The sequence below is a fragment of the Chrysemys picta genome, chromosome 1 (assembly GCF_011386835.1).
Source record: "Chrysemys picta bellii isolate R12L10 chromosome 1, ASM1138683v2, whole genome shotgun sequence".
NCBI classification, from domain to species: Eukaryota; Metazoa; Chordata; order Testudines; family Emydidae; genus Chrysemys; species Chrysemys picta.
In genome coordinates, this window is record NC_088791.1 from 100,185,433 (window position 1) to 100,211,515 (window position 26,083).

General features: G+C 44.7%; 1 protein-coding gene across 5 annotated transcripts in view; it reads left to right on the forward strand.

Moving 5' to 3' along the window:
- ALDH1L2 (aldehyde dehydrogenase 1 family member L2) overlaps positions 1–26,083 on the forward strand; it is a 74,282-nt gene that overhangs the window by 23,431 nt on the left and 24,768 nt on the right. For all 5 annotated transcript variants that reach the window (XM_065564954.1, XM_042843623.2, XM_005300767.5 and 2 more), the window contains 7 exons: positions 9,587–9,821; positions 11,503–11,668; positions 12,934–13,035; positions 16,744–16,833; positions 20,368–20,502; positions 21,488–21,613; positions 25,992–26,083. In XM_065564954.1, the coding sequence (XP_065421026.1) occupies positions 9,587–9,821; positions 11,503–11,668; positions 12,934–13,035; positions 16,744–16,833; positions 20,368–20,502; positions 21,488–21,613; positions 25,992–26,083 (946 nt within the window). The remainder of the gene's footprint in view (positions 1–9,586; positions 9,822–11,502; positions 11,669–12,933; positions 13,036–16,743; positions 16,834–20,367; positions 20,503–21,487; positions 21,614–25,991) is intronic.

Below are 26,083 nucleotides of genomic sequence, written 5' to 3' on the forward strand. Positions count from 1 at the left end.
CCTTGATGTCCGTAGGGCCCTAGCATTTTATCTAGAGCGGACCAGGCCATTCCGCAAATCAACTCAACTGTTTATTGCCATTGCGGAGCGAATGAGAGGCCTGCCTATCTCAACGCAACGCTTGTCAGCATGGATTGTGCTTTGCATACACACGTGCTATGAGCTCGCCAACGTACCAGCCCCGGAGATCCGGGCTCACTCGACTAGGGCCCAAGCGTCCTCGGCGGCTTTCTTGGCGCAGGTTCCACTCCAGGAAATCTGTAAAGTGGCCACCTGGTCGTCGGTGCATACGTTCACAGCCCACTACGCGATCCATCATCAGACCAGGGAGGACGCGGTGGTCGGCAGGGCTGTCCTTCAATCGATTGTTCCTTGACTCCTACCCTCCTCCAATGGTAAGCTTGTGAGTCACCTAATGTGTAATGGACGTGAACAATCACTCGAAGAAGAAAAGATGGTTACTTACCTTCTGTAACTGTTGTTCTTCGAGATGTGTTGTTCACGTCCATTACACTTCCCACCCTCCTTCCCCTCTGTTGGAGTCACCGGCAAGAAGGAACCGAGGGAGGGTCGGGCCTGCAGGGATATATATACCCGAGAGCGGGGCGCCGCTCTGGCGGGAGGGGGGAGCCCTGCCGGCCCGACAGGAGCCGCTGAGGGAAAAAGTTTCCGATGTCCGTGCACGCGGCGCGCGCACACCTAATGTGTAATGGACGTGAACAACACATCTCGAAGAACAACAGTTACAGAAGGTAAGTAACCGCCTTTTCCTGCTCCTCTGTTTCTGGCAGCATGGTGGCTGGGTTAAGGGAGGGGCAGGTCTGTAGGGTAACTTCAGGATTTTCTAAAAGTTTAGCTTGATACCAAGCTACCCGAGCCTGTGTAAGCCAGAGACCACCCTTAGTATCCAGCAGGGCTTGGACCATGTGGGGAGTATACACTTGCACAATTCCCCCCAGTGTCAGTTTCTCGGCTTCCCCAAGCACTAGGGCAGTTGCTGCGACCGCCCATAAACATGCCGGCCACCCCTTGGCAACTTGATCCAGTTGTTTAGAGAAATATGCCACGGGACGTTTCCAAGTGCCTAATAACTGAGTAAGCACTCCCAGGGCCACCCCTTTCCTTTCATGCACATACAGTTGGAACGGCTTAGAGAAATCCGGCAGACCCAGGGCTGGGGCTTCCATCAGTTTCCTTTTTAAAACCTTAAATGCCTTGTCGGCTTCTGAGGACCAGTGAAAGGGGTCGTGATCCGCTCCCTTGATGCATTCGTACAAGGGTTTAGCCCACAGTCCAAACTCTGGGATCCATATTCTGCAGAAGCCTGCCATGCCCAAAAACGCCCTGAGCCGTTTACGATTGCTTGGGATAGGAATTTGACAGATAGCTTCCTTCCTTTCGTTTGAAAGCTGACGCTCCCCCTGCCTTATGTGAAACCCTAAGTACTGTACTTCTGGGAGGGCAATTTGAGCCTTACTCTGTGCTACCCGATATCCTCGGAGTCCAACGAAGTTCAGGAGGCTCACAGTGGCTTTAAGGCAAGGGGTTAGACCCACAGCGGCAATTAACAAGTCATCTACATATTGCAGGAGGAGGACCTTGTCCTCATTGTCCCACTCCTCCAAGTCTCTGGCCAGGGCCTGGCCGAAAAGGGTGGGGGAATTTTTAAATCCCTGGGCCAGCACTGTCCAGCAAAGCTGCTTTTTAACCCTTCTCTTGTCCTCCCACTCGAAGGAGAAAATCTCCTGAGATTGGGTGTCGACCGGAATCGTGAAGAAAGCGTCTTTTAAATCTAGGACCGAAAAATGGGTGTACTGCCCCCCTATAGAGGCCAACAGTGTATACGGGTTTGGAACAAGGGGGTGCAGAGTCTTAACCTGCTCATTAACCGCCCTCAGGTCCTGGACCAGCCGATATGTGCCATTGGGCTTTTGTACAGGCAAGATGGGATGTTCCAAGCTGACTGGCATTCTGGAAGTACTCCGTACTTTAGGAATTGGTCTATAGTCTCCTGCAGTCCCTCTCTGGCTTCCCTTTTGATCGGATACTGCTTAATTCGCACCGGACCTTTCCCTGGCAAGAGCTGAACATTAACGGGGGTTTGATGAGCTGCTTTTCCTGGGACCCCAGATGCCCATACCAGAGGGTATACCCTCTCCTCCCACTGGCTCCATTCTGGGGCTTGCATGGCTGAGGGCTCAATTGCAAGGGTCACTATCCAGGCATTCTCGGGGGGTAAGATGAGGGTTATTTCATCTTGGGTGAAATACAGGGTGGCACCTAAGCGACAAAGCAGGTCCCGTCCTAGTAGAGGCGTTGGACAATCGGGGAGGTAAACCAGTTTGTGAGATAGAGTTCTGTTTCCCAAAGCACATTCCGGAGGGGCATACACTGGGCACTTGGTTCCTTTTCCTGTGGCGTCCACCACAGTGAGGAAGTCTGCCACGGACAGCTGAAGGGGTTGGTTTACGGCGGTTCGTGCCGCTCCAGAGTCTATTAAAAAGTCTATGTCTGAATCTCCCACCCGCGTTTTTACCACAGGGTTCTGGGGGCAGGATAGTCCGTCTCCCCTGACATCCCTATTCCTCCGCTGCCATCATAGGGGTACCTTCCCTTTCGGGGCACTTATTTTTTCAATGTCCCTCCTTCCGGCATATGGCACACTGGTTGCGACCCAGACGCCTTTCCTGTGAGCCAGGGTGCCCACGTCCACGGCCTCTCATTCCCCGGCCCCTTCCAGCTTCCTGAAACTTTCCCTTGCCATTGGCCTGTACTGCTGCGACCATCATTTTCACTTGCCTCTTTTCCTTTTCTCCCTCCCTAAGGCTGTAAGCCCTGTTTGCAGTTTCCAGAATTTGTGCCATGGTCATGCCCATCAAATCCTCCTTTTTCTGTAGTTTCCTTTTAATATCAGGGGCGGCACGGCTGGTAAAGATACCCTTTATAATTGCCTCGGTGGCCGGATCATCGGGATTGGCATTAGTAGGTTTGCCTGATGGTATCCTGAATACGCTGCAGAAAAGCAACCAGACTTTCCTTTGGCTCCTGTACTAGCTCATACGGCTTTGCCCAATTGTTATGTCAGACAGCCGAGTGTCGGAGACCACGTAAAAGCAATTCTTTGTACGTATTGAGGCGGGTCTGATCCTGAGGCTCATAAGGATCCCACCTTGGATCTGCTATGGGGACTATATCGGCAGGAATGGGGACATTCTGGATATCCAGGTCATGTCTCCGCTGTGCCTCCTCCCTTGCTTTAGACACAACCTGATTATGCTGCACCTCAGACAGCAGGGTCCGCATAAGGACATTACAATCATCCCAGTCAGGCTTATGGCTAGTCAGGCACCCCTCAAAGACTGAGATAAACTTGCTTGGGTTCGTGGAGAATTCCCCTGCCTGTGCCTTAAAGGCTGCTAGGTCTACCGGGTTAAAAGGCACATGCATATAGACCTGCATAGTAGTGGCTGGGCGATTGTTTGCTTCAAGATGGGCTATCCGAGTCTCAGTAATCAATGGATAGAATCCCACCGAGGGGCAATCTCTGGGTCCTGTGGCACCTTGTCTTTATATGGTGGGGGTGTTGGAGCCGAAGGGGACACCGGCTCCGCCATCACAACCGGGGAGGGGTTCGAGGGACTAACATTAGCCACTGCCAATCCTGTCGGGGTTAAATTACACCTCTGCAAAAGATCTGACCTATCTCTTAGCAACATAAACAACTGTACATACATATGTTCATTCCATTTACCCGTTCGCTGACTGTCATAACTATAAAGGGAAGGGTAACAGCTGTCCTGTGTACAGTACTATAAAATCCCTCCTGGCCAGAGACTCCAAAATCCTTTTCCCTGTAAAGGGTTAAGAAGCTCAGGTAACCTGGCTGGCATCTGACCTAAAGGACCAATAAGGGAACAAGATACTTTCAAATCTTGGGGGGGGAAGGCTTTTGTTTGTGTTCTTTGTTTGGGAGTGTGTTCGTTCTCGGGACTGAGAGGGACCAGACATCAATCCAGGTTCTCCACATCTTTCTAAACAAGTCTCTCCTATTTCAAACTTGTAAGTAAATAGCCAGGCAAGGCGTGTTAGTTTTCCTTTGTTTTTCTCAACTTGTAAATGTACCTTTTACTAGAGTATTTATCTTTGTTTGCTGTACTTTGAACCTAAGACTAGAGGGGAGCCCTCTGAGCTCTTTAAGTTTGATTACCCTGTAAGGTTAATTTCCATACTGATTTTACAGAGATGATTTTTACCTTTTTCTTTAATTAAAAACCTTCTTTTTAAGAACCTGATTGATTTTTCCTTGTTTAAGATCCAAGGGGTTTGGATCTGTATTCACCAGGAGTTGGTGAAAGGAAGGAGGGGGAAAGGTTAATTTCTCCTTGTTTTAGATCCAAGGGGATTGGATCTGTGTTCACCAGGAGTTGGTGGGAGGAAGGAGGGGAATGGTTAATTTCTCCTTGTTTTAAAATCCAAGGGGTTTGGATCTGTATTCACCAGGGAATTGGTGAAGGTTTTTCAAGGCTTCCCAGGGAGGGAAAATTGATGGTGGCAGCGGAACCAGAGCTAAGCTGGTAGTTAAGCTTAGAAGTTTTCATGCAGGCCCCTACATTTGTACCCTAAAGTTCAAAGTGGGGATCCAGCCTTGACACTGACAAAACAGAAGTAATTGAAGGATTGTATTATAATTAAGTGATCCTTCCGGTGGTCACCTTTCCTGGTCCTCCAGCTGGTGCTGAGGCCAGTCTACTGTACAGAACCTTTTCAGTTTACTTTTAGTCAATGGATCCGATTCAAACACTTTCCAGTTCACCAGAATGCATTTTAAGGGCGTACACCTTGCCCTGCCTGGAGTACTCTGTCCCTGCCCCATACCCTAGGGAGACACTGGGCGTCCCCAGGTCAAAACAGGTAAAGTTCCCACTGGACTGTTCCTACCTTATCCAAGGGTCCGGTTTTGCACCGTCACCCTATCCACGGGACTGGTTCCCCACCGTCGCCCGCAGCCGCTTCTCCACTGTACGAGCACGTTGCACCGTTGTGCCCTCCGGGGTCGACCAAACCGCATCTCTGCCGAGGCCCTCGATGAAGCCACCGGCGCGCGCTGGGTGTTGGTCGTCGCCGGAATCCGTCGACCTCCGAGAGGGGTCCGGGCAAGGCTAAATTTCAGCCTCGAGCCCACCCAGGGACGCCAAGACTGTTGCCGGCACAGAGTGCCCGAGGAAAGCAACAGCGGGGTTCGTTGCCCGGTGTGCTTCGCGCCAATGAACACACCAGGGTGGAGAAGCAATCAAAGTTTATTTGAGATCTCAAAGCGGTGCAAGGAGACAGGCACGTCTCAGATCAAGCACACTGAGACAAGCAGTTTTCTATTTTTATTCTTTTTGCAGCTGGGCTTTTCCCTTCAAACCTCCCCCCCCTTCCTCTTATAATAGTTTACTTTAAGCAAGTAGCAAGCAATTACATTTAAGCAATTAAATCATTTTGCCGGCTATAAGTCCAGCTTGTTAGTAACTTCTCTTGGAATTATTATCTTGTCCCTTTCCTTTGATTTGTTATTTTGCCTTTCAGCCAGAAGTATGGAGGCCTCATTATTACCGCTTGGCACTGGTATGCGGCCTGTTGCACCTGATAACTGGCAGTTACACATTCCAATTTCTGCATCTGGCTTTTGAGGTCAATTAGAGTTTAAACATGGAAGAACTTTGGTTCATTTAGGCCTAGTGCAGGAAGGCTTCATCGACACTCGTGGTCTTCCACCCTCCCGAGTTACCTAGGGTTATGCCTAATGACACCAACAAGGATGGCCCATTTCCAACAGTTGACAAGAAGTTGTGAGTAATAGTGTGTGTGTGGGGGGGAAATTAGCATGGGGAAATAGTTTTTACTTTGTGTAATGACCCATTCACTCCCAGTCTTTATTCAAGCCTAATTTAATGGTGTCCAGTTTGCAAATTAATTCCAATTCTGCAGTTTCTCATTGGAGTCTATTGCGATTTTGAGGTCTGTAATTGAGTGACCAGGGAGGCTGGAGTGTTCTCCGACTGGTTTTTGAATGTTATAATTCTTGACGTCTGATTTGTGTCCATTTATTCTTTTGCGAAGAGACTGTCCGGTTTGGCCAATGTACATGGCAGAGGGGCATTGCTGGCACATGATGGCATATATCACATTGGTAGATGTGCAGGTGAACGAGGGTCTGATAGTGTGGCTGATGTGATTAGGAAATTTGTTAGTCTCTAAGGTGCCACAAGTATTCCTCGTTCTTCTTCATTTGTAACTATAGAGATGGAAGACTACACAGTGGGCCTCAGAAAATATATTTTAGGGAAGCAGTCTGTGATCATTTGAACCAGATAGCAAGATACCACTGACTGCAATGAATCTTAGGTAGCTGTATTGAAAGTCACGTACAGAACTGCTGAAGTGGAAAATTAAGTTCTGTGAAACCAAACTTATTCCAGATAGATATGATCATTAGACAAGATATGACATGTCATGGTTAGACAGTTAATAAAATTCATCATTCCATTCTGTTTGTATAGGTGCTTAATACATAGACCCTAAAAATGAATTTAATGATGGATGCAGCGGCTGCATCGCTGAGAGATTAGAACATAACTTCTTGTTTGTTCTTTGTCCTTAGAACATTTCTGTTCTTGACTGAATATACACACAGATATGGTACTGTCCTCAGTTAACTGCATGCACTTATCTTCAGAAGAACTCTCACCCTTATTTCCAGAAAGACTTGCTACCACTTGAGTAAAAGAGGAAACTCTGTTAGTTGTTTGCTATTGTAGCAGTAGTGCAAATAGCCTTTTTCCAGGCCAGCCATTAGTTGGCAAAACAATGATGAATCAATGAACAAGTGAGGAGATCTAATTCTGTACAATGCAGGACAGCAGGGTGCAAGCACAAGCATGCATGTGCACACACTAGAGAAACGGAGCACATTGTAACGCCGAAAGGATTGGGTTTTTTCCCCAGGTCTATGAGGCAGGACTAAACATTGGGGGAGGGGTAGTGAATACCATTCTGCTCCCTATGTAAAGGATTTCCTTTTCCCTTCTCTGTGTCTTTAGGACTGTCATCATCTCATTAGTCATAAGGCCATAGTGATATTTTTCCTTTGGAGTTCTGTAAGAATTATCTACACTCACAGGACCTTCTTATCGTGCACATAAAATTCACCTGGACTGAGATTTCCTTGCTAGAGGAAAAGACTAGGATATGCAGAATTTTGCACCCCCCCGCACACACACACTATGCTAAAATAACATTATTAAGCTTGCACAGTCATTTACTTAAAAGTTAGGAAATGCAGAATGAAGATGGCCTGTGCAATCTTAATTTGGCACCATTGTGCGTATGCATTATGGTACAGTCTTTAATTACATGATGCCATATTATTTTTTCCTGCTCATTCAGTGCACGGACTGGACAGTGCTCATTTATTGAGCAACTATTCAATATTTTATTTTTTCCTTGTTGTTCAGTGTGTGGCCCCAGGCCTTATTTACCAGACATTATTCAAACTCTGTTATGAAGACAGAATTATTAATTTCCTCATGGGTTCTTCTATGGCACATGTCACTATAGTATCTGAATGTTTCACCAAGAGTACTGTCTTTTTCATAACACCCTTGTGAGATGAGGGAGCATCATTATCCCCAACCTGCAGATAGGGAACTAAGACACAGACAATAAAGTCAAAAGTATCCACTAATTTTGGGTATCCAATCTGACACACATAGGCCCTGATTTTTCAGAGTACTTAGCATTATATAGTTCTTAATATGTTCAAAACACAGCTCCCATTTAGGAAACTGCTGATTTATTTTTATTGAAAAAATGTGACTTGGTTTCCCTTCTCACCTTGTATTGTTACTTGCTGGTGTGAAGGGTTTAATTTCTTTCTTAAAATTGGGACAGCAATGCAGTAACAGAAGTCACATAAGCATGAATGAACTATCAGGAACTGTCAACCTGTGAAATGAGTTGTAGAAGTATGACTTTATCAGCTTTATAAATGTCATATGTATCTTTATGGGCTAGTGATACTGTTCTAGCCCAATTAGGGAGTTACAAGGTCTTGCAGGAAGTAAAATCACCAGGGCAGGAGGGTAGGTAACAAGTCTGAAGAAGTCTCATTCCTGGAGAAAATGGCATATTCTAGTTTGTCCTGGTTCCAGAGACTGCCTGACAAAGAACTGAAAATGATATAAAATGACCAACTTGTCATGGGAAGGGACCTCTCTCATCCAATCCAAGAACTGGCATGAGACTGTGACCAATGGAACCAGGTCCTGCGAGTGGACCTGAAGCTTTAAAACATGCCAGGTCTCCATGTGGAAAAAGGGTAACACCTAGTAAGCTTGACACAAGCTGTTTATTGTTTTTATGGTATGTTTTCTCTGCAATGCTTTCTTCTGAATAAATAATACTTTCCTTTATGAAGGCTGGCTGGTCCTTGCTCCTGAGAGAACAGGACTGAAGGTGCTGAACTAAAGTCACACCTGATCAGATATTCACAGGGAATTGCAGGAGAAATTGCAGCCTAAATCCCTGGTCTAGAGGGAGAGAGTTGTAGGCCTCTGCCCTAAGAGAGATAATGCTTAGAGGCTTGAGATCTAAGTGGGGTGCCCTCAAGGAGCCCATGAAGGGGTCAAGGGTGCTATTACCTTGGGAACTGTGACATCACTAACTATCGTTACAGCTGTGAGTGCTTGGCACTTCTGTATCTCAGACTGTGAAATCTTTTTATTTACTCATTATTACCACTGTTGTTGTTTTTATATTATTTTCTCTGGAGTCTGGACTTCGACTATACTTTGACCAAGAAATTTGGACTTTGACAAAAAATAATTGATTAATCCTGGTTTAACTACTATGCCAACCTTCTCCCTTGATGGCCTCCTACATGATGATACTTGCTCCTTTGTTTGTAAAACAGTTGTCCCTCTTACTGTGCTCTTTCTCCCTGAAATTTTAGCCTTTCCACATGCTATTTCTCGTACTGGAGTATGAGATAGACTATGTAATACTAAAAGGAACTTGGCACACTTGAGACTGTTTAGTTGATCACAGCCAAGGTCTCATCTTCCTTTCTGTGTGTTAAGTTGCGATTGTTGTGTATAAAGAAGGAGGGTTAGGCTTGAGCTTGAGTTCAAACCCTGGGTTTACATTTCAATATAGACGTACCTACTGAAATTCCCTCTTGACCCAGGGTCAGCTGCACCCCCTTAATTGGCCCGACTGGGGGCACCTGTTCTGGCACAGAGGTGCTGGACCTACTTTAATCACTGGGACCAGCCACCCTGTGACAAGTACCATACAGTAGTTGTTTATGGTGCTATATAATAAGAGTAACATGCTCCCCATGCCAAAGGTACCTAAATTTTGTGGGCATGGGTTAGTATATACAGGGCAATAGAGTACAACGGCATTTTAGAATCAATATAAAGCAGCCATTTTTATTTAACTATCTGATTTACTTGTCATACGATGTCATCCTTATTTGTTACATTTTAATTTTTAATGTAACATACTTCTTTTTTAAAAAATTATTTTTCTTGTTTCTTAGCACTGGCAGCAGAGAAAGATGGCACCCCTGTTTTTAAGTTCCCCAGATGGAGAGTTAAGGGCAAGCCTATCCGGGAAGTAGTTGAAGCCTACAAATCAGTTGGAGCAGATCTAAATGTACTTCCATTCTGTACGCAGTTCATCCCCATGGATGTTATTGACAGTCCTAAGCATGGATCAATTATCTACCATCCATCCATCCTTCCCCGCCACAGAGGAGCTTCAGCTATCAATTGGTGAGATGATTTATTTTTTTTACCAAAAAACCCCAAAGCTATTTAGATTTCCCATATCTCTGAAAGATACACAGGCCAGATCCTCAACTGGTTTAAACTGGCATCATTCTATTGACTTTAATTGTGCCACCTTGCTGAAGGTTTGGCCCATGGTCTCTCCATCACTCCTAGGTTCCAGTGTAGTTTTTGTTGATTGATTTTTTTTTACCAGTTTTATTACTCAGTATTCTACTGAGATTGCTGCTATGAATCATGTTTCTAGTATGGTTTTACTCACATAACCCGATTCAGTATATAAAAAGAAAGAGGTGCACACTTAATGAAGGAAATTTAAACAGGTTTAGATATGTACCTTACATATCTGTGTAAGGTTTTACATATCTGTAAACTTTTATTATATCTGTAAACAAGCCCTGCTTGTCCTTCCTTATGTCAAGCCTTCTTTCAGTTCAAACACATAGGGGTACACTTTTACTGCTGTATGAGGAGGTTTAACAATATATCTGCCACTGCTAACAGTAGTTATGTAGTTAAATCCACCAGAATTAGAATTTACTGAAGACTTATACCCTCTATTATAGCACATCAGTGTTGCTACAATATCTGCTAAGCAGCTCTTCTCTTCTGTTGGATATTCTGTTTCAAGTTGCAAGAGCCAGTAATATGACAAGCTTAGGTATTTTTGCTAGTATTTCCAGAGACTGAGAATCTCACTTCTGCAGTGCAATCACCTTCTTTGCTAACATTACAGTTTTCCAAATCCACCAATTTACAAGCATTTCAGCGTTTGCTGTTGTTTTGTGAGGCCTCAAAAACTAAGGGGGGAGGCTGTCAAGGAACATTTAGGACATGCAGGAAATGATGTTGGTGATTTATATACAGCCAAATGTTAAATGTTCACTAATTTTGTGTGTCAGTTTTGAGCCACACAACTAGAGACAATTGTGCCTAATTTCCAGCAGTGTAGAGGGCCTGTGGAATTGGGACCTCTGTGGCTAAAATTCTTTCCAAATTCAGGATCAGATTTTGAGACAATGTAAATTACCATAGTTCCATTGGAGGCAATAACTGGATATGATGTTCCTTCACTTGTCTTAAACTATTGTGTAGTATTGCTGTGCTTTGTTAAACTGTTGTTGTGTTCCACCCTGGAAATACATTTTAGTAGTGAACCACCTCTGTTTCTCTTACTTACTTCTCAGATATATTGTGAAGCTTATTTAGTTAATTTTAGTAACTGACTTGGAGATGTTCATGAAAAAGACTGTGTAGAGGCACAGACATTAGTACTATTTTGTTTTGTTAGTACTGATGGTTCCAACTTCTAAATGGTATCACAGCCCACTGCAGAACTTCTGTGCCATTTGTTGTACCATTCATAATTAATTTAAAATAATTTAGCACAATAAACTATGAAACAAAAATGACTGGACTGCAAAGCACAACACATAAAACATTGGCCACAGCCTTGTTTATGTCATTATGTATACACATCAGCAGTGTCAAGCCTGTAGCTCCTTGAATAACAGCAATGAAGTCACTGTACTAAGAAAGCTGATTAGACTCCACACACACAGATCTCCATATTGTGCCTGCATCAGTCATATGAACTATCAAATGGGTTGATATTTGTGACTAAGGTCATTCCCTCTATATTTACTCTAAAATATTCTATTGGCAGGACTTTAATTCAAGGAGATAAAAAAGCAGGGTTTACTATTTTCTGGGCTGATGATGGTCTGGACACTGGACCAATTCTTCTGCAGCGGGAATGTGATGTAGGACGGAACGATACCGTGGATGACTTATATAATCATTTTCTTTTCCCAGAAGGCATAAAAGCAATGGTAAGTCTGCTTGTGCTGACTACAGACATTTTAAAAGGAAAAATCTGGCACATCTAATCCTCTTGGAATTTGAACATAAATGAAATATAATTAGATACTAAAGAAATTGGAATATACTGGACCAGATTTTCAGCTGAAGTAATTCCATTGATTTCCTAATCCACAAGCTGTGCTCATTCACACCACTGGAGGCCCACAATATTTTGATTCGGGGATAAATCCTGCTCCCTCTGAAATCAATGAGCCAAATTCATCTCTGATGTAACTCCTTTGACTTCAGTAGAGTTACACCTGCATTGAATTTGCCCTGTTGTTTTAAATTGGACTGATCAGCAGTAAATAGTTTATAGCATCATAGAAAACAGGGACTTGGAGCTTTCAGATTAAAAAAATGAAAATTTGAGACAACATTTTTTTAGAGCTTCCTTTGTTTTGTTATTTAAAAAAGGTGACTATTTTCACGTGTTACAGAAGGCATGAAGACAATTGCAGTTTGACAGTGTCCCCAGAGTAAATTAACTCTTCTGTACCTTGCTACTATCTGAGCACCACAGCCTGTAAATCTTTACTCACAGCAGTAATCCCACTGAAATCAGTGAGATGATGCAGGGGACTAAGGATTTGCAGGTTTGGGCTCTGTTGTTTAGCAAAATTGCCAGAACCTTGTTTTACTTACTTGTGGATCAGGAAGTCAAATTTAAACCTAGAAGTGTGGACTTTGGTGTGTGTGTTGGTGCATATCTCTCTCTCTCTCTCTCTCACACACACACACACACACACACACACACCATAATTTGTTTTTAAAAAATGCTATGTGCATGGAACAGTAGAGAAATCCCTTCCTCCTTTCCTGTTAAATATTGGCAGGAATTTACACGGGAATCTGCCAAGTAATTGCTGTTTTTGCAAACTGTTAAAAACAGAAAGGCTGAATGCAATATATATAGGCCATATTCTGCCGTCAGCTAGGCCTCAGTCCTGCAAGGATTATGCAAGTGCTTGGCTTTATTCACTGTGAGTGAGTAATACTCTTGATGTGAATGGGCCTGTGGTGGATAAAGTTAGCAAATGCATAAGTCTTTGCGGGATCAGTCTCTTACACTTCAGCAACCCTGGATTAAAAAATAAATAAAGAGCCAAGTCCTGCACCCTACATAGGAAAAACTTCTACTGACTCTAATAAGTATAACGGAGGGGAGAGTATATGTAAACAAAGAGAAAATTTGGCCTATTGGAGCAATTAAAACTGCTTTTTTCCTGTTTAGGTAGAAGCTGTCCAGCTAATTGCTGATGGTAAAGCTCCTCGGATACCTCAGCCTGAAGAAGGGGCAACATATGAAGGGATCCAGAAGAAAGAAAATGCAGAGGTACTGTAGTGGTAACAACACTGTGTTGCTAATAACAGCGTGGTTACACTTTATGTTCAATGCGCCGAAAGATCTCTGGTGTATTGGTACTACTCCAATGGAAGTCAATGAGAATTGTCCCTTTGACTTCAGCATGTGCAGGATCATGTCCTAATTAGCAAGAACAAGTCTGGCACAGATAGAAAATGCAGAAATATTTTATCATTCTGACTTGTTCTCTACAAGCTCTAGTTGTAGAAATTATTGCTCTAAAAATAAATTAAGGGGCTAATCGCACAAACTCATCTGAGTAAAGTTAGTGCCACACACAGTGTCTTTAAAGACAGTTTAGACAGTGTGTTGTAGTACCAAATACTCTCTCTGGACTAATTCTGTGTTAACCAGTTCAGATGTGAAGTCTGGAGCATACAACTCAGGAGCAGAGCGTAGGAGATATGCATGTTGTAAAATGCCCATCCTGCCTGAGAGAGAGATGAGATCTAATGGGGTCTGTATACAAGCAGGAGCGAGGGTTGTTTGCATTGCAATCCCAGCTCTGACTTCTGCTCAGGCCTTGAGCAAGTTACGGAACCTCTCTGCCTCTGTTTTTATTATTATTACTCACAAACAAATATGCTCTGTACCTGCATGTTCACTTGTGATCACATTTGAACAAAGTACCTGGATCAAGGAGTCTCTAACTCTGGTCCATGAACCTTTCATAGTCTGCAGAATATTTACTGGATCACACAGTATTGGCTTCTTTTCTTTGCTTCCAGCTGTTTTTAGAAATGTTTAGCCTCTTCTCCGCAAAAAAAAAAAAAAAAAAAAAAGATAACGCTGTTCCTTAAAAGCAGCTGAAAACAAGAAGGAGAAAGATTAGCTTCCTCTTCTGGGGGCTGCATAGGAGAAGGATTACGAGTGGTAACAGGAGCAGGCCTTAAGGACAGGTGCCATCAGCAGTAGCTGCAGCCAGAGAAGAGGCAAGAGATGCCAATGGGAAAGGAATTCCCAGAAGGGAGTGGGAGGAGGCAGTTGAGCAGCATGGGCAAAGGAAAGGGGGACCAGTTGGCAGAGAAGCATTTGCAGAGGAATAGGGGGAGAGAGAACAGAACTGATGGGAGGAGAAGATTAAATAAAAAGCAATAGTAGACTGTGATTCCCTTTTCTGAAAACAGCACAAACCCAAGAGCTGCTTGGTTGGTTTGTGTTCTTTCCTATCCCAGGATTTGGTTCTGCAAGTGCCAAGAGACCATATGGTCCCTCATGGCCATCACTCATGAAACTTAATCTTCTGTTGAGTCTTTGATCCAGTACTCTGCACAGTAAGGGCTTGCTCCTGTTCCCATTTAAGTCATTTCGAGTTTGCCATTGATTTCAGAGGGAGAACATTCAGACTCAAATTACGTAATTTACACTGGATCTTGTATTTTACAAATAAATATAACAACCTCTTCTAATGACTAGTGTTCAGCTGGTATTTTAAAATGTGGTGGTATTCCTCAAGGACCTAATCCATGGCCTCCTAAGACTGATGGAAAGGATCCCATTGACTTCATGGAGCTTTGGATCTGGCTTCTATGAATTTGAAAGCACCTAAGGGGCTTAAGAGCACAAGTCTTATTGAAAGTAAATGAGACCTGTGTTCCTAAGTCACTTAGATGCATCTGAATATTCCACCCTCCATTCTTTTCACTAATAAAAAGGGAAAGGCTTATTCTGTGATTCCTCCTCTGTATTCACGGGGTAGAATGATACTTTTTGATATATTTAAGTTATTAATATCTTAAGATATTTAATCCCTTTGCTCCCAAATTTTTGGACAAATTCCACGGATATGTAATAGAGCCCTAGGCAAAGCTCATATGCCCTAGCTTCAGCCTTTTATATTTAGCAACATAATGTCCCATCTAGGATCATGTACACAGCATCAACGTGTGTAGAACAGCTGCTGTTTCTTAATGTATCAGACTGCCTGTACAAATGCATTTGGATTAGACCTTTTTTTTTTTTGCTAACAAATTGCACTGGACTCTCTGCCAGAAATAGATTTCATGCTGGGAAAACTTAATTCTCTGCCAAACAGGTGGAGTTTTAAATAAGTATTTTTTTTTTAAAAATTATCTAGATAAAGACTATAATGGGAACATATTTTATATGGTTTGTTCATGCTCGAGCAGTTGTATAATACTCTTCCTTGCTTTTTCTACCTATTTAAGCAGGGACCTTACCCAAGGCTAGGAGAGCCACCATAAATTATATAGAGTGCGATCTGTGACTCCTCCATTACTTTTGCTGCAACAGTGCAAACTATTGATAACAGAAGGGGTAAAAAAAACAGCATAGCAAAGCTTTCAATCTGTAGCCTCAATAGAAAGTCTTCATATAAAATGCTGCCTACTATCTTTTTCTGCCTCAAGAGTTATTGACTGACATTTTTGAAGAGACAAATAGATCTACAGATGGTTTTCCCAAAATGATCCCAGATCTAGAAAGATAAATGGCTTGGATCACATTCTGGTTGTCCCCATACACTGCTGGACATCATGGGTACAACAACAAAACAGATTAAGGAAGGATGGCTGAGTCCCAGCTGTTCTGATAATCCCCTGGGGAAGAGGCATATTAGACCTTTGCAACAGGTGCACTGGAGGGTTGCTGCTGAGGATGCCTCAAGTAAAAACGAGCGCTGTTGTTTAACTTAAATGATGCTTGTAAAATTAAAATGAGTTATTAAGAAAAACTTAGAGCCTTTTAGTTTTATTTATTTATTATTGTAGAGTTATGACACTTGTTAAATTTGTGTCTGTTGTCCCAACCCTGTTCTCCTCACTCAGACTCAGTTCATTGGGAATTCTGCCTGAGTAAGGAGAGCTGGATGAGACAACGTCTTCTTTTCTCTGTTGTAAAACCCTGTTGTCATCAGCTTATAACATAGCTGTAAAATGTTCTCTGAGCTTAAACTAGAGAGACCCACTGAATATCATGGACTTGGTTCTGTAATAAATATTTTTTAAGTCCATATTATATCCCATAGCAGCAGAAGTGCTAACATAATGCATGCATTGTGTAGGATTACAAGGGTCATAGATGGGCTATGCAAAAGGATCCTTAACACAGCCTGATCCATGCATGTTCCTTGCATTAAACTGACTCATTCTTTGAATACCTTGTGTGAATCCCACAAGGCTGTATTAATGTTTCATTTAATAAAGAGTTGATAAAGGATTAATACATGATTAGTGTTTTAATAAATGATTAATGAGTTGTTATAGAGTCCCACAGGGTGCTTATAACTATAAGTAACTCTTTTTACTGATGGGATTGTACCCATCTCTAACACATACTTCTTATGTCTTTAACATCAATATAAGCTGTCATTTATTAACTCTTGCTATGAAGGTTCCATTTATAAAAAGTTTATAAAGTGGGACCCTTGCATCCTCCATGTGTGATCCTCATACTTATCATATGAATGAGAGACTTTGAAAAGGAAAGCTTGTGCAGAAGCAGTTTTGAGTAAGATTCATAGTGTCCCAATATATGACTCTGATGACTAGCCAGCTAGAAAATGTGAGTTTTCCTTTCCTTTCCTAACCAAGACCCCTTCTAGATTCTTAAATAAACAACTGAAAGAGAGAAACAACTTGTAGCTGTTATTGGAAAGAAATGTTATCTTTATTTATAGCGAGATAGGAAAGAATCAGATCATGCGTCTTGATTTCCTAGATTTCTTGGGACAAGCCTGCAGAAGCTTTGCATAACTGGATCCGAGGGCATGATAAAGTACCTGGAGCCTGGACAGTGATTGATGGCCAGGTATGGTCTGTGAAATTTAAGTGTTTCCTTACTTTTCATATCATCTTTGTTATTTGCTTTTGTAATAAAAGTTACAGATGAAATGCAGCCTTCTTTTGGTGATCACATGTAACTCCTGTTGATAAGAATATAGATCAAGTCACTTAATAAAATGTATCTGTGATGGGTGCCCCCTCCCCCGGGTGCCACTTGTAACTGGGGTACCACTGAGTCCGCCTGACCCACCAGCCTGGGCTCCCTTTACACTATATTGCTGAAGCAAGCCAGCCAAGCTCTCCCTCGTGTTTCAGACTGCACTTAACCAGCACACATACAGGTAGGGACACACCCAGCTGCAGCTTTACACAGAGATGCTAAGATCAGCTAAGGAACTGCCCAGTACTCAAGTGCACACCCTCCTCTGGAGTGCAAACCCAAAATTATACTGTCTTGCACTGCACAGCATAAGCTCATGAAAATCGTCCCCTCCCTCAATGTGGAGAGAGATATGCAACAGCTTTTTGCCCCCCAGTTATGAATTCCACACACCGGGTTTTAGACAAAAAAAACCAAGTTTATTAACTACAAAAGATAGATTTTTAAGTGATAAGGGATAGAGTTATAGAGTCATAGACTTTAAGGTTAGAAGGGACCATTATGATCGTCTAGTCTGACCTCCTGCACAATGCAGGCCACAGAATCTCACCCACCCACTCCTGTAATAAACCCCTAATCTATGTCTGAGCTATTGAAGTCCTCAAATCATGATTTAAAGACTTCAAGGTGCAGAGAATCCTCCAGCAGGTGACCCGTGCCCCTCGCTGCAGAGGAAGGCAAAAAACCCCCAGGCTTCTGCTAATCTGCCCTGGAGGAAAATTCCTTCCCAACCCCAAATATGGCGATCAGCCTAACCCTGAGCATGTGGGCAAGACTCACCAGCCAGACACCCAGGAAAGAATTCTCTATAGTAACTCAGATCCCACCCCATCTGACATCCCATCACAGGCCATTGGGCATATTTACTGCTAATAGTCAAAGATCAATTAATTGCCAAAATTAGGCTATCCCATCATACCATCCCCTCCATAGACTTATCAAGCTTAGTCTTGAAGCCAGATATGTCTTTTGCCCCCACTGCTCCCCTTGGAAGGCTGTTCCAGAACTTCACTCCTCTGATAGTTAGAAACCTTTGTCTAATTTCAAGTCTAAACTTCCTGATGGCCAGTGTATATCCATTTATATCCATTTGTTCTTGTGTCCTCATTGGTACTGAACTTAAATAATTCCTCTCCCTCCCTAGCATTTATCCAATAGCAATCAGATCAAAGCAGATTACCTGACAAATAAAAAAACACACAAACTAAGCTTAATATACTAAAGAAACTGGTTATAAGCAGCAAATTTTCACCCTAAATGTTGTTTTAGGCAGATTGCAGAGACTTGCTTGCAGCTTAAAACTCCAAATAATCCTTTCACAGGCCAGACACCCTCTAGCCTGGGTTCAATACTTTCTTCCCCAGTTCAGTCTTAGGTGTTTACAGCAGTCATCTTGGGCGCGGAGACAGTGAAGAACAAACCACAATGTTACTCCTCTGCCTTAAATAGCTTTTGCATATGGCGGGAACCCTTTGCCAGTCAGTGGAAAAACACTGGTATTCCAAGATGGATTCCAGTACCAGGTGACTTGGTCACATGCCTCGGTAGCCCTAACTCAGAGGCTGGTTGTAATGTCCTCAGGAAGGCCTCTCTGTGGGTGATAAACATCTTCTAAGACCTATTGTTTTCTCTAATGGCCCATCCAGACTGATTGCGTTCTGTCTGGTGGGTGTTCCCCAGGCGTAAACCCATTTGTAATTGATATAGTCAATACTTCTAAATTCAGATGCAGAAATGATACATGCATACGAATAGGATAATCATATTCAGTAAATCATAACGTTTCCAATGAAATTTCACATGCATTATCTTGCACAAGATACATCATAATTATGCCATACTCATAACAATATCTCCATGAAGAATATGGGGGGCATAGTGTCATAGTATCAATCACCAGAAAAATCACAGCTAAGTCAAAGACATGATTCCCTTTGGTAGGGTCAGTTAGTTCAAAGAAAAAATAAAAGCATGTGTCTGAAAGTGACCGAGCTCTAGTTCAAATCAGTAAGCAGAGAGGGCAGAGCCAGATAGTGCCAGATATTGTAGGAAATAGGAAGACATTACTGTTCATAATGAGATACTAATGTCCCAAGGTAACACCAGAATATAATACTGTGAGCCACTGAAATACACAATGAAATATTGTTAAAGGATTTTTGGCCTTGCATGCTGAGACCATTTACCAGAAAGAAAAGTAAATCACCCTTTATCACAAAGCTATTCTTTTCAGTTTGATAAAAGGCAATATGTCCTTGATCCAAATGTTCCTTGTTTTAAATGTTTTAAAGTCATAGAATCATAGGGACCTCAAGAGGTCCTCTAGTCCAGCTCCCAGCACGGAGGCAGGAGTAAGTATACCGAGACCAAATCAAAGTAACTTTCATGGCTGCATGATAGTTGCTTAGCTATGAGACCAGCCTTTGGTAGGTTCTCCCTATGGGCTGGATTCTAATCCAACAGGCCAGCCCAAGTAAGAGGCAGCAGATAGCTGCACTACCATAGGAGATTGTGACTCTGATAGTCACAGCCTGGTCCTGGTTCCTCCTTGCTCCGGATTGGGGAAGTCATCTGCACCAGGCCGTTTGCTAGCTCAGATTGCTTCCCTTTCTGCACTAGCTTCCTTGTGCTCACTGGTACATTGGGACCAGAGCCAAAGCTGTACCCACCCACTCCTTACCAACCAGGATAAGTTGGGGGGCAGAGGGGCGTAGCAGCCTGCTGGCAGCTGCTATCCCTCCCCTACAGGTTCTGGTGATGTAGGTAGCCTGTTTAGGGGAGTAAGGGGGGCTCCTTGTGCCCTCTTTGGCCCCTTCACGGGTCCACAGCAGTGCTCACAGTTGAGTCCTAGTAAATAACATTAGGAGATTTTCCAAGCGTACTCAATTTCGTCATTATAATTGTTATTTAATATTTATATTACCATATTGCCCAAAGGCCCTAATCAGGATCTACGCCCCACTGTGGTAAGCACTGTGTAAACACTGAGATGGATACTGTGTTTGCCTCCCAACGCTTGCGGTGTAAGAAGACAAGAAACCTGGCCTGGAGTTACATAGCTGTCACTCACAGGATTTTCCTGGGCTTGCATTTGGGCAAAGAGTTGCATATGCTGGGTTGTGAAGCCCACAGATAATATAGTCACCCAATTTTTGCAAGTATCAGAGGGGTCTGATGAAGTGGGTATTCACCCATGAAAGCTTATGCTCCAATACTTCTGTTAGTCTATAAAGTGCCACAGGACTCTCTGTCGCTTTTTACAATTTTTGCAGTTTACATGTAAAGGGAACCAAAGGCCTCTTATTCCCCCATTAACAGCAGGAAAACAATGTCATTGCATTTTCAGCATGTTGAGAGAGATTTAAAGCCTATACATCTGTCATTCATTTTGTTTTGTAGATGGTTACTTTCTATGGGTCATCATTACTTGATGGGCCAGTGCCTCCTGGACAACCGTTGGCAATAAAAAGCACCACAAAACCTGGGCTTATAACCAAAAATGGCCTAGTTCTTTTTGGTAATGATGGAAAGATGGTAAGTGTTCAACAAGATAAATAGTGTAGCTGGGAGGCGGGGGACATGGGCAAGGGAGGTGAAAAACTGTATGGACTGATTAACATTAGGAGAAAATGTAAACTGTATGGAAATTTCATGCCATTCAAATCTAGATGTAATCTTTGCAATGCTAGTGATAGCAGCCAGGTAATCAGCCATGAACATGTCAATCTTCTATTATTTCATGAAGAGTGCCAAATGCTGTTCTGTTCTTTATCTTAGGTATTGTCAGGATCCTGGGTGAAAGTAGGAAGGACCAGTGGTGGGAGCTTGGGATCCCAGAACTGAAAGCAGGGGTCAGAGCCAGGATCAGGGTTAAGAATCAAGCTGAGGGCTAAGTCAGAGTTATGAGCTAAACCGAGGGTCAAAGACAGAGTCAGGAATCCACGTCAGAGTTCCAGGGGTCGATCGGGAGTCAGAATCCAAGTCAGAGCTGGGATCAGAACCAGGAGTTCACTAACAGAGAAGCAGGGCAGTCATGACAGGTAGCTAAGGATTCTCATTGTTGCCTGGGCACTTGCTGGTACGCCCCATGGACTTATACAGGGACAGGGTGCCAATCAGGGATTGCTAAAACTAGTGTCAGTCAGATCACCCTGGGTAGAACTTCCCACGAACCTCAGCAGATTGTTTGCAGGGAGTAACTAGGTTCCAGATGCCACCAGCTGGCAGCGTGGGGATGGTGGTTGTCCTGTAACCTTACAGGTCTGTCTTCATGTCCCACTGATCCTTACAGGCATTTCCCTACCACCCATCATATATTCATTTCTAAGATATGTTAAATTGTACCTATATTTACTATAGTTTGTGGTGAAGAAAATATTTAAAGATATCTTTATCACAGGTTTGAGATTTCCTACCAGACACTTACTCATTTCATTATTATTCGAATTAACACATTAATTTCTCCTTAGTACGTTTTACAGCCTTTCCATCAACTTAAATCATATCCCCTCTTTTTCAGTTGTTGGTGAGAAATCTACAATTTGAAGATGGAAAAATGATCCCTGCATCTAAATACTTTTCATCTGATGAGATGTCTGTCATAGAACTTACAGAAGAGGAGAAAAAGATGGCGGAAGATATCAAGGTATTTCTGTAAACTAGTTCAGCAGGATATTAGTTTACAGAAAAGCATTAAAGACATCTAGGTACAGACATGTTATAACTTTTATTTAAATGTGCAAGTTATTTCTTAACAAAATATATACAAAAGTACAAGAATGAATGTTAAGTTATTAAAATTAATTCAGATGTGTTTGGAGATCAGGTTAGGTGTTCACAAATGTATATATGGTCCTAGAAACTTTTTCTTTAGATATAAGTGATTGATTCTAAAGACCAAGTGTTGGACCAAGTCGAGAAGAATGGTTTTGGATTATATGCGATGAGTGAGGCAGACACACTTCAAAGTAGAGTCCGAGCACCAGCATGACTTCTCCCCGCACAGTGGGGCCTTCAGACACCAAACAAACTGGCGTTATTTTTTTCATGGAAACATTCATCAGCAAGATTTGATCCTATTTCTAAAACAGAATCTAAGGGCTTGTCTACACTGCCCCGCAGTTCGGACTCTGGGGCCGTGAAGATCAGTGCACACAAAAGTGCTGTGCTGGACTCCCCTGTGGGGATGCTGCGGGTTCATACTCAAGGATTCCTGTAATGGAATGCTTAACTGTATTATACTGTTCAGCCACTAAGGGCACCCATATTTAAGCTAACCTCAGCCATAGGTGGCAGAACATTAAAGGATCTTAATGAAGACACGTCTCTTGTGTATCTCTCTGAGAAGAAAGCCCTGTAGTCAGTCTTTATCTGATACAGAAAGCCTGACCTGCTAGAAGCAGCTGTGTAATGTACCACGTACACGAAGTACATCACAGTTCCTGGTTCTCATTAGTGGAGTCCTCAGACAGGACAACATTAATGTGAACTAGGAACTTTTTAGTTTGTGTGTGCAGCATCTACACGGGAGAGTTGAAGCTCAGCACTTGGGTGCACACTGCTATTCACATTTCTGTAGTCTGAACTACGGGGCCGTACTGTAGACAGACTCAAGGAAAGTTTAAGGCTTTGTCTACACTGGCAAGTGAAAGACAAAACTTTTGTAGTTCAGAGGTGTTAAAAAAACACACCCACGAAAGACAAAAGTTTTGTCGATGACAAGTGCCGGTGTGAACAGCGCTTTGTTGGCAGCAGTGCTCTCCTGCCAACAACGCTAATGCTGCTTGTTGGGGTTGGAAGTTTTTTGTTTCAACAAACAGCGGCTACACTGCACGCCTTTTAGCAGCACGTCTGTAGAAGCACAGCTGTGTCGCTAAAAGCTGTGTAGTGTAGACATAGCCCAAGAAACAATATTTCTTATAGGTGTGAATTGCCCTATTTGGTTCAGTGGAGACAACTTGAAACCGAATTATAACAATTTAAATGTGCACATTCTCAGCAATTTCACCCCCATTTTAACAGAAATATCCATCTAGTGTATTTATTCTATAGTACTACGTCTCAGCCCTTCCACAGTCCCTGCTGTACATATCCAACTACCAAATACTCCCGCTCTCCAAACCCCTTGGTCCGGCCCAGAGCACCCTCCTACACCCCAAACTCTTCATCCCCAGCCCCACCCCAGAGCCCACACCCCCAACCAGAGCCCTCACCGCCTCCCGCACCCCAACCTCAATTTTGTGAGCATTCATGGCCCGCCATACAATTTCTATTCCCCAATATGGCCCTTGGGCCAAAAAGTTTGTCCACCCCTGGGCTAAGGGGAAGGAGCAGTTAAACCCATTTTATGTAACGATTGCTGGAAATAATGGGAGACTACCGCCCCAGATAACTGGCCACATAGCAAAACCTGAGCAGTTCCCTGGGACTGATTGCAAATGCACAGTCTAAAAGGGATTGCTTGGCATGTTGTGTGCATGTGAAAATGAGAAAGCCACCAGGAAGCAAGAGAATGAAGCATGGCAGTGGCGTAGCCAGGGTCTAAATGTAGGGGGAGCAAACAGAAAAAAGGCGCTCCCCCTTGGCTCCTCCTCTGGCCATGCCCCCCTTGGCTCCTCCCATTTCCCACCCCCCCAGATTAACTCCGGGACCCGGCTCAGGACTCCTGCGGGCTTCCCGGGGGTGCGGATACCCCCGTCCCCCTGCGGTCCCGGGAGAGTCTCTCCTGCCCAGCCCGCTCCGCAGGTGTCCCCTGCCAGGCTGCGCCGCCCGGCCCCACCCGCGGGGTGTAGCGACGCAAACAAACCCTGCTCCCGTTTTCCTACTTTGGGTGTACTGAGCATGCTAACCCGAACTGAGCATGCCCAGTAACCCAGATGTCAAGTTGCGTGGCAAAAACTGCCCCGTTGCAAAACGGGAGGGTTGCTATTCGTGGCGTCACACCGGCTGTGCTACCCCCAGCGCTGGCCCGGCCATCCTGTGCCGCCGCCTGTCCCCGGCCTATCCCGGCTCTGCGCCACGGGCAGATCCCGGCTCCGGCTCCGGCTCCGGCTCCAGCTCGGGGTGGGGAGTGCTTGGCGGCCAAGCCCTGAGCCACCGCAGGAGGTGGCTGCGCCTGCGGTGATGTTGGGGCCGCGTGGGGCGCGATGGCTGAGGAGCCGGCCCCCTCTCTCCTCCGGCTGCGCCTGCCGCACCCCCCCCTTCGCTCCTCCAGCTGTGCTGCCCCCAGCGCTGGCCCGGCCATCCTGTGCCGCGCCTGTCCCCAGCCCCGTGCTGCGGGCCAATCCCGGCTCTGGCTCCGGGTGGGGAGCGCTTGGCCGCCAAGCCCTGAGCCGCCGCAGGAGGTGGCTGCGCCTGTGGCGATGTTGGGGCTGCGTGGGGTGCGATGGCCGAGGAGCCGGCCCCCTCTCTCCTCTGGCCGCGCCTGCTGCCCTTCCCCCCCCCCCCATGGCTCTTCCGGCAGTGCTGCCCCCGGCGCCGGCCCGGCAGGTGCCGCTTTTGGGAAAAGGGGTGAGGGGAAGCGGCTGCTTTCCCTGGACCCCGCTAGCTACACTACTGAAGCATGGCCCTGAGAGGGAGCAGAGGGACAGAGCTCCTTGGGGCACAGGACTTTCTGCAGAGGCAGGCTTGGAAAACGTGAGCAAAGAAACTGCCTGCTGCTGTTTGTTCCTACTGCGTTCGGGGAACCAGGACTTTGTGTACATGCTCTGTAAATGGGCGGCGATTGGGGAGGGAATGGGGCATTGCCCCCCCAAACTAGAGGCAACACAGGGGGGAGGACATGGGGTCATGTGCCCCCCAGATTTCTGCCTTCCATTTAGCACAGAGGTTTTCAAATGTGTGGTGCACTGTCCTAGGGGGACGTGCCCCACAGTTTGAAAACCGTCACTGCCTGCTAGGAGCCAGCAGATCTGAAGCTGATGGGAATCGCCTGGCCCACAGCTCTCTTCGCTGTGGAAGCCGGATGCTGGTTCACCTCCCTGCCCTGCTCCCCGAGCTGGGCCACCTCTGTGGGGCCAGGCGCTCCCCAGGTGGGGGGGGGGGGACAGCACAGCTCCGAGCTGCACCCCCAATTTGCTCTTGCTTTTCCTCCGAAGGAGCCTGGCCACGTGTCCCCGTCCCCCCCACGTGCCACCTCTGTTCCTATCTCCCAAATATACAAGTCAAACTACACCTATGTTTGTAAATAATCAGGATTGCAACCAGGAGACTGGGGGGTGGAAGCAGGCTCTTAAGGGGGGCGGCAAAGGGAGAGTGAGGGGAGCTACTGTGGCACGATGGGGACATCCTGTTCCAGGCTGGGAATGGGCCTCCCAGTAGTTCTTCAGCAGCTGGTGCCCTATGTGCCAGTGCTCCCCTGCCCCCAACCCAGGTGCCTGTGCACTCTCCTGCAACCTGGCAGCTGGGGCATGTGTTCCTCCCTGGACTGGATGCCTCTGCTGGGACCTGCAGTAGCTAGAAGATGGGGAGAGGAGAGCTATCTGTTCCTACTTGCTTCCTAACAGCCGGCCTGATCTCCAGCCCCTCCTCAGGGTTCTGCTCTCACCTCCACCTGCAATGCATGTGTGCAGGGGTGGAAGAATAACCAGGTTCCACTCTCAGCTCCATGAGATATTGTGGGAGATGAAACATATATCAGCACCCGCAATATTTCCATTGTTGGGGTATGGCCCATAACCTCATTCTGCTGGCCCTGATCGCAACAAAGAAATAGCTCCTACTCAGACAATTCATAACATCAGTTCCCCAAATCAAAACAAACCTGCAAAGCCCCACATACTGGCTAACCTGCCACACTAAAAAAATGCAAACTGTATACATGCAAATCATTAGCATGGTGGTTATAGCAAAAATGCTCATTTGCTTTTCTGGCTTTTAGTATCCCTAGAAGTAATTGATTTTAAAAAAGCCGATATGTTTAAAAATATACACGCAGACCTACATTAGTGTCAGTGAACTGATGTTTTATGCCATTAGAGGGGTTTGTTTGTATTAATGACTCATTTATTTTCTATATTTTTTAGTCCATTTGGAAGGGAATTTTGAGCAATGTTGCTGTAATTGAGGATTCTACAGACTTCTTCAAATCTGGAGCATCCTCGATGCATGTTGTCAG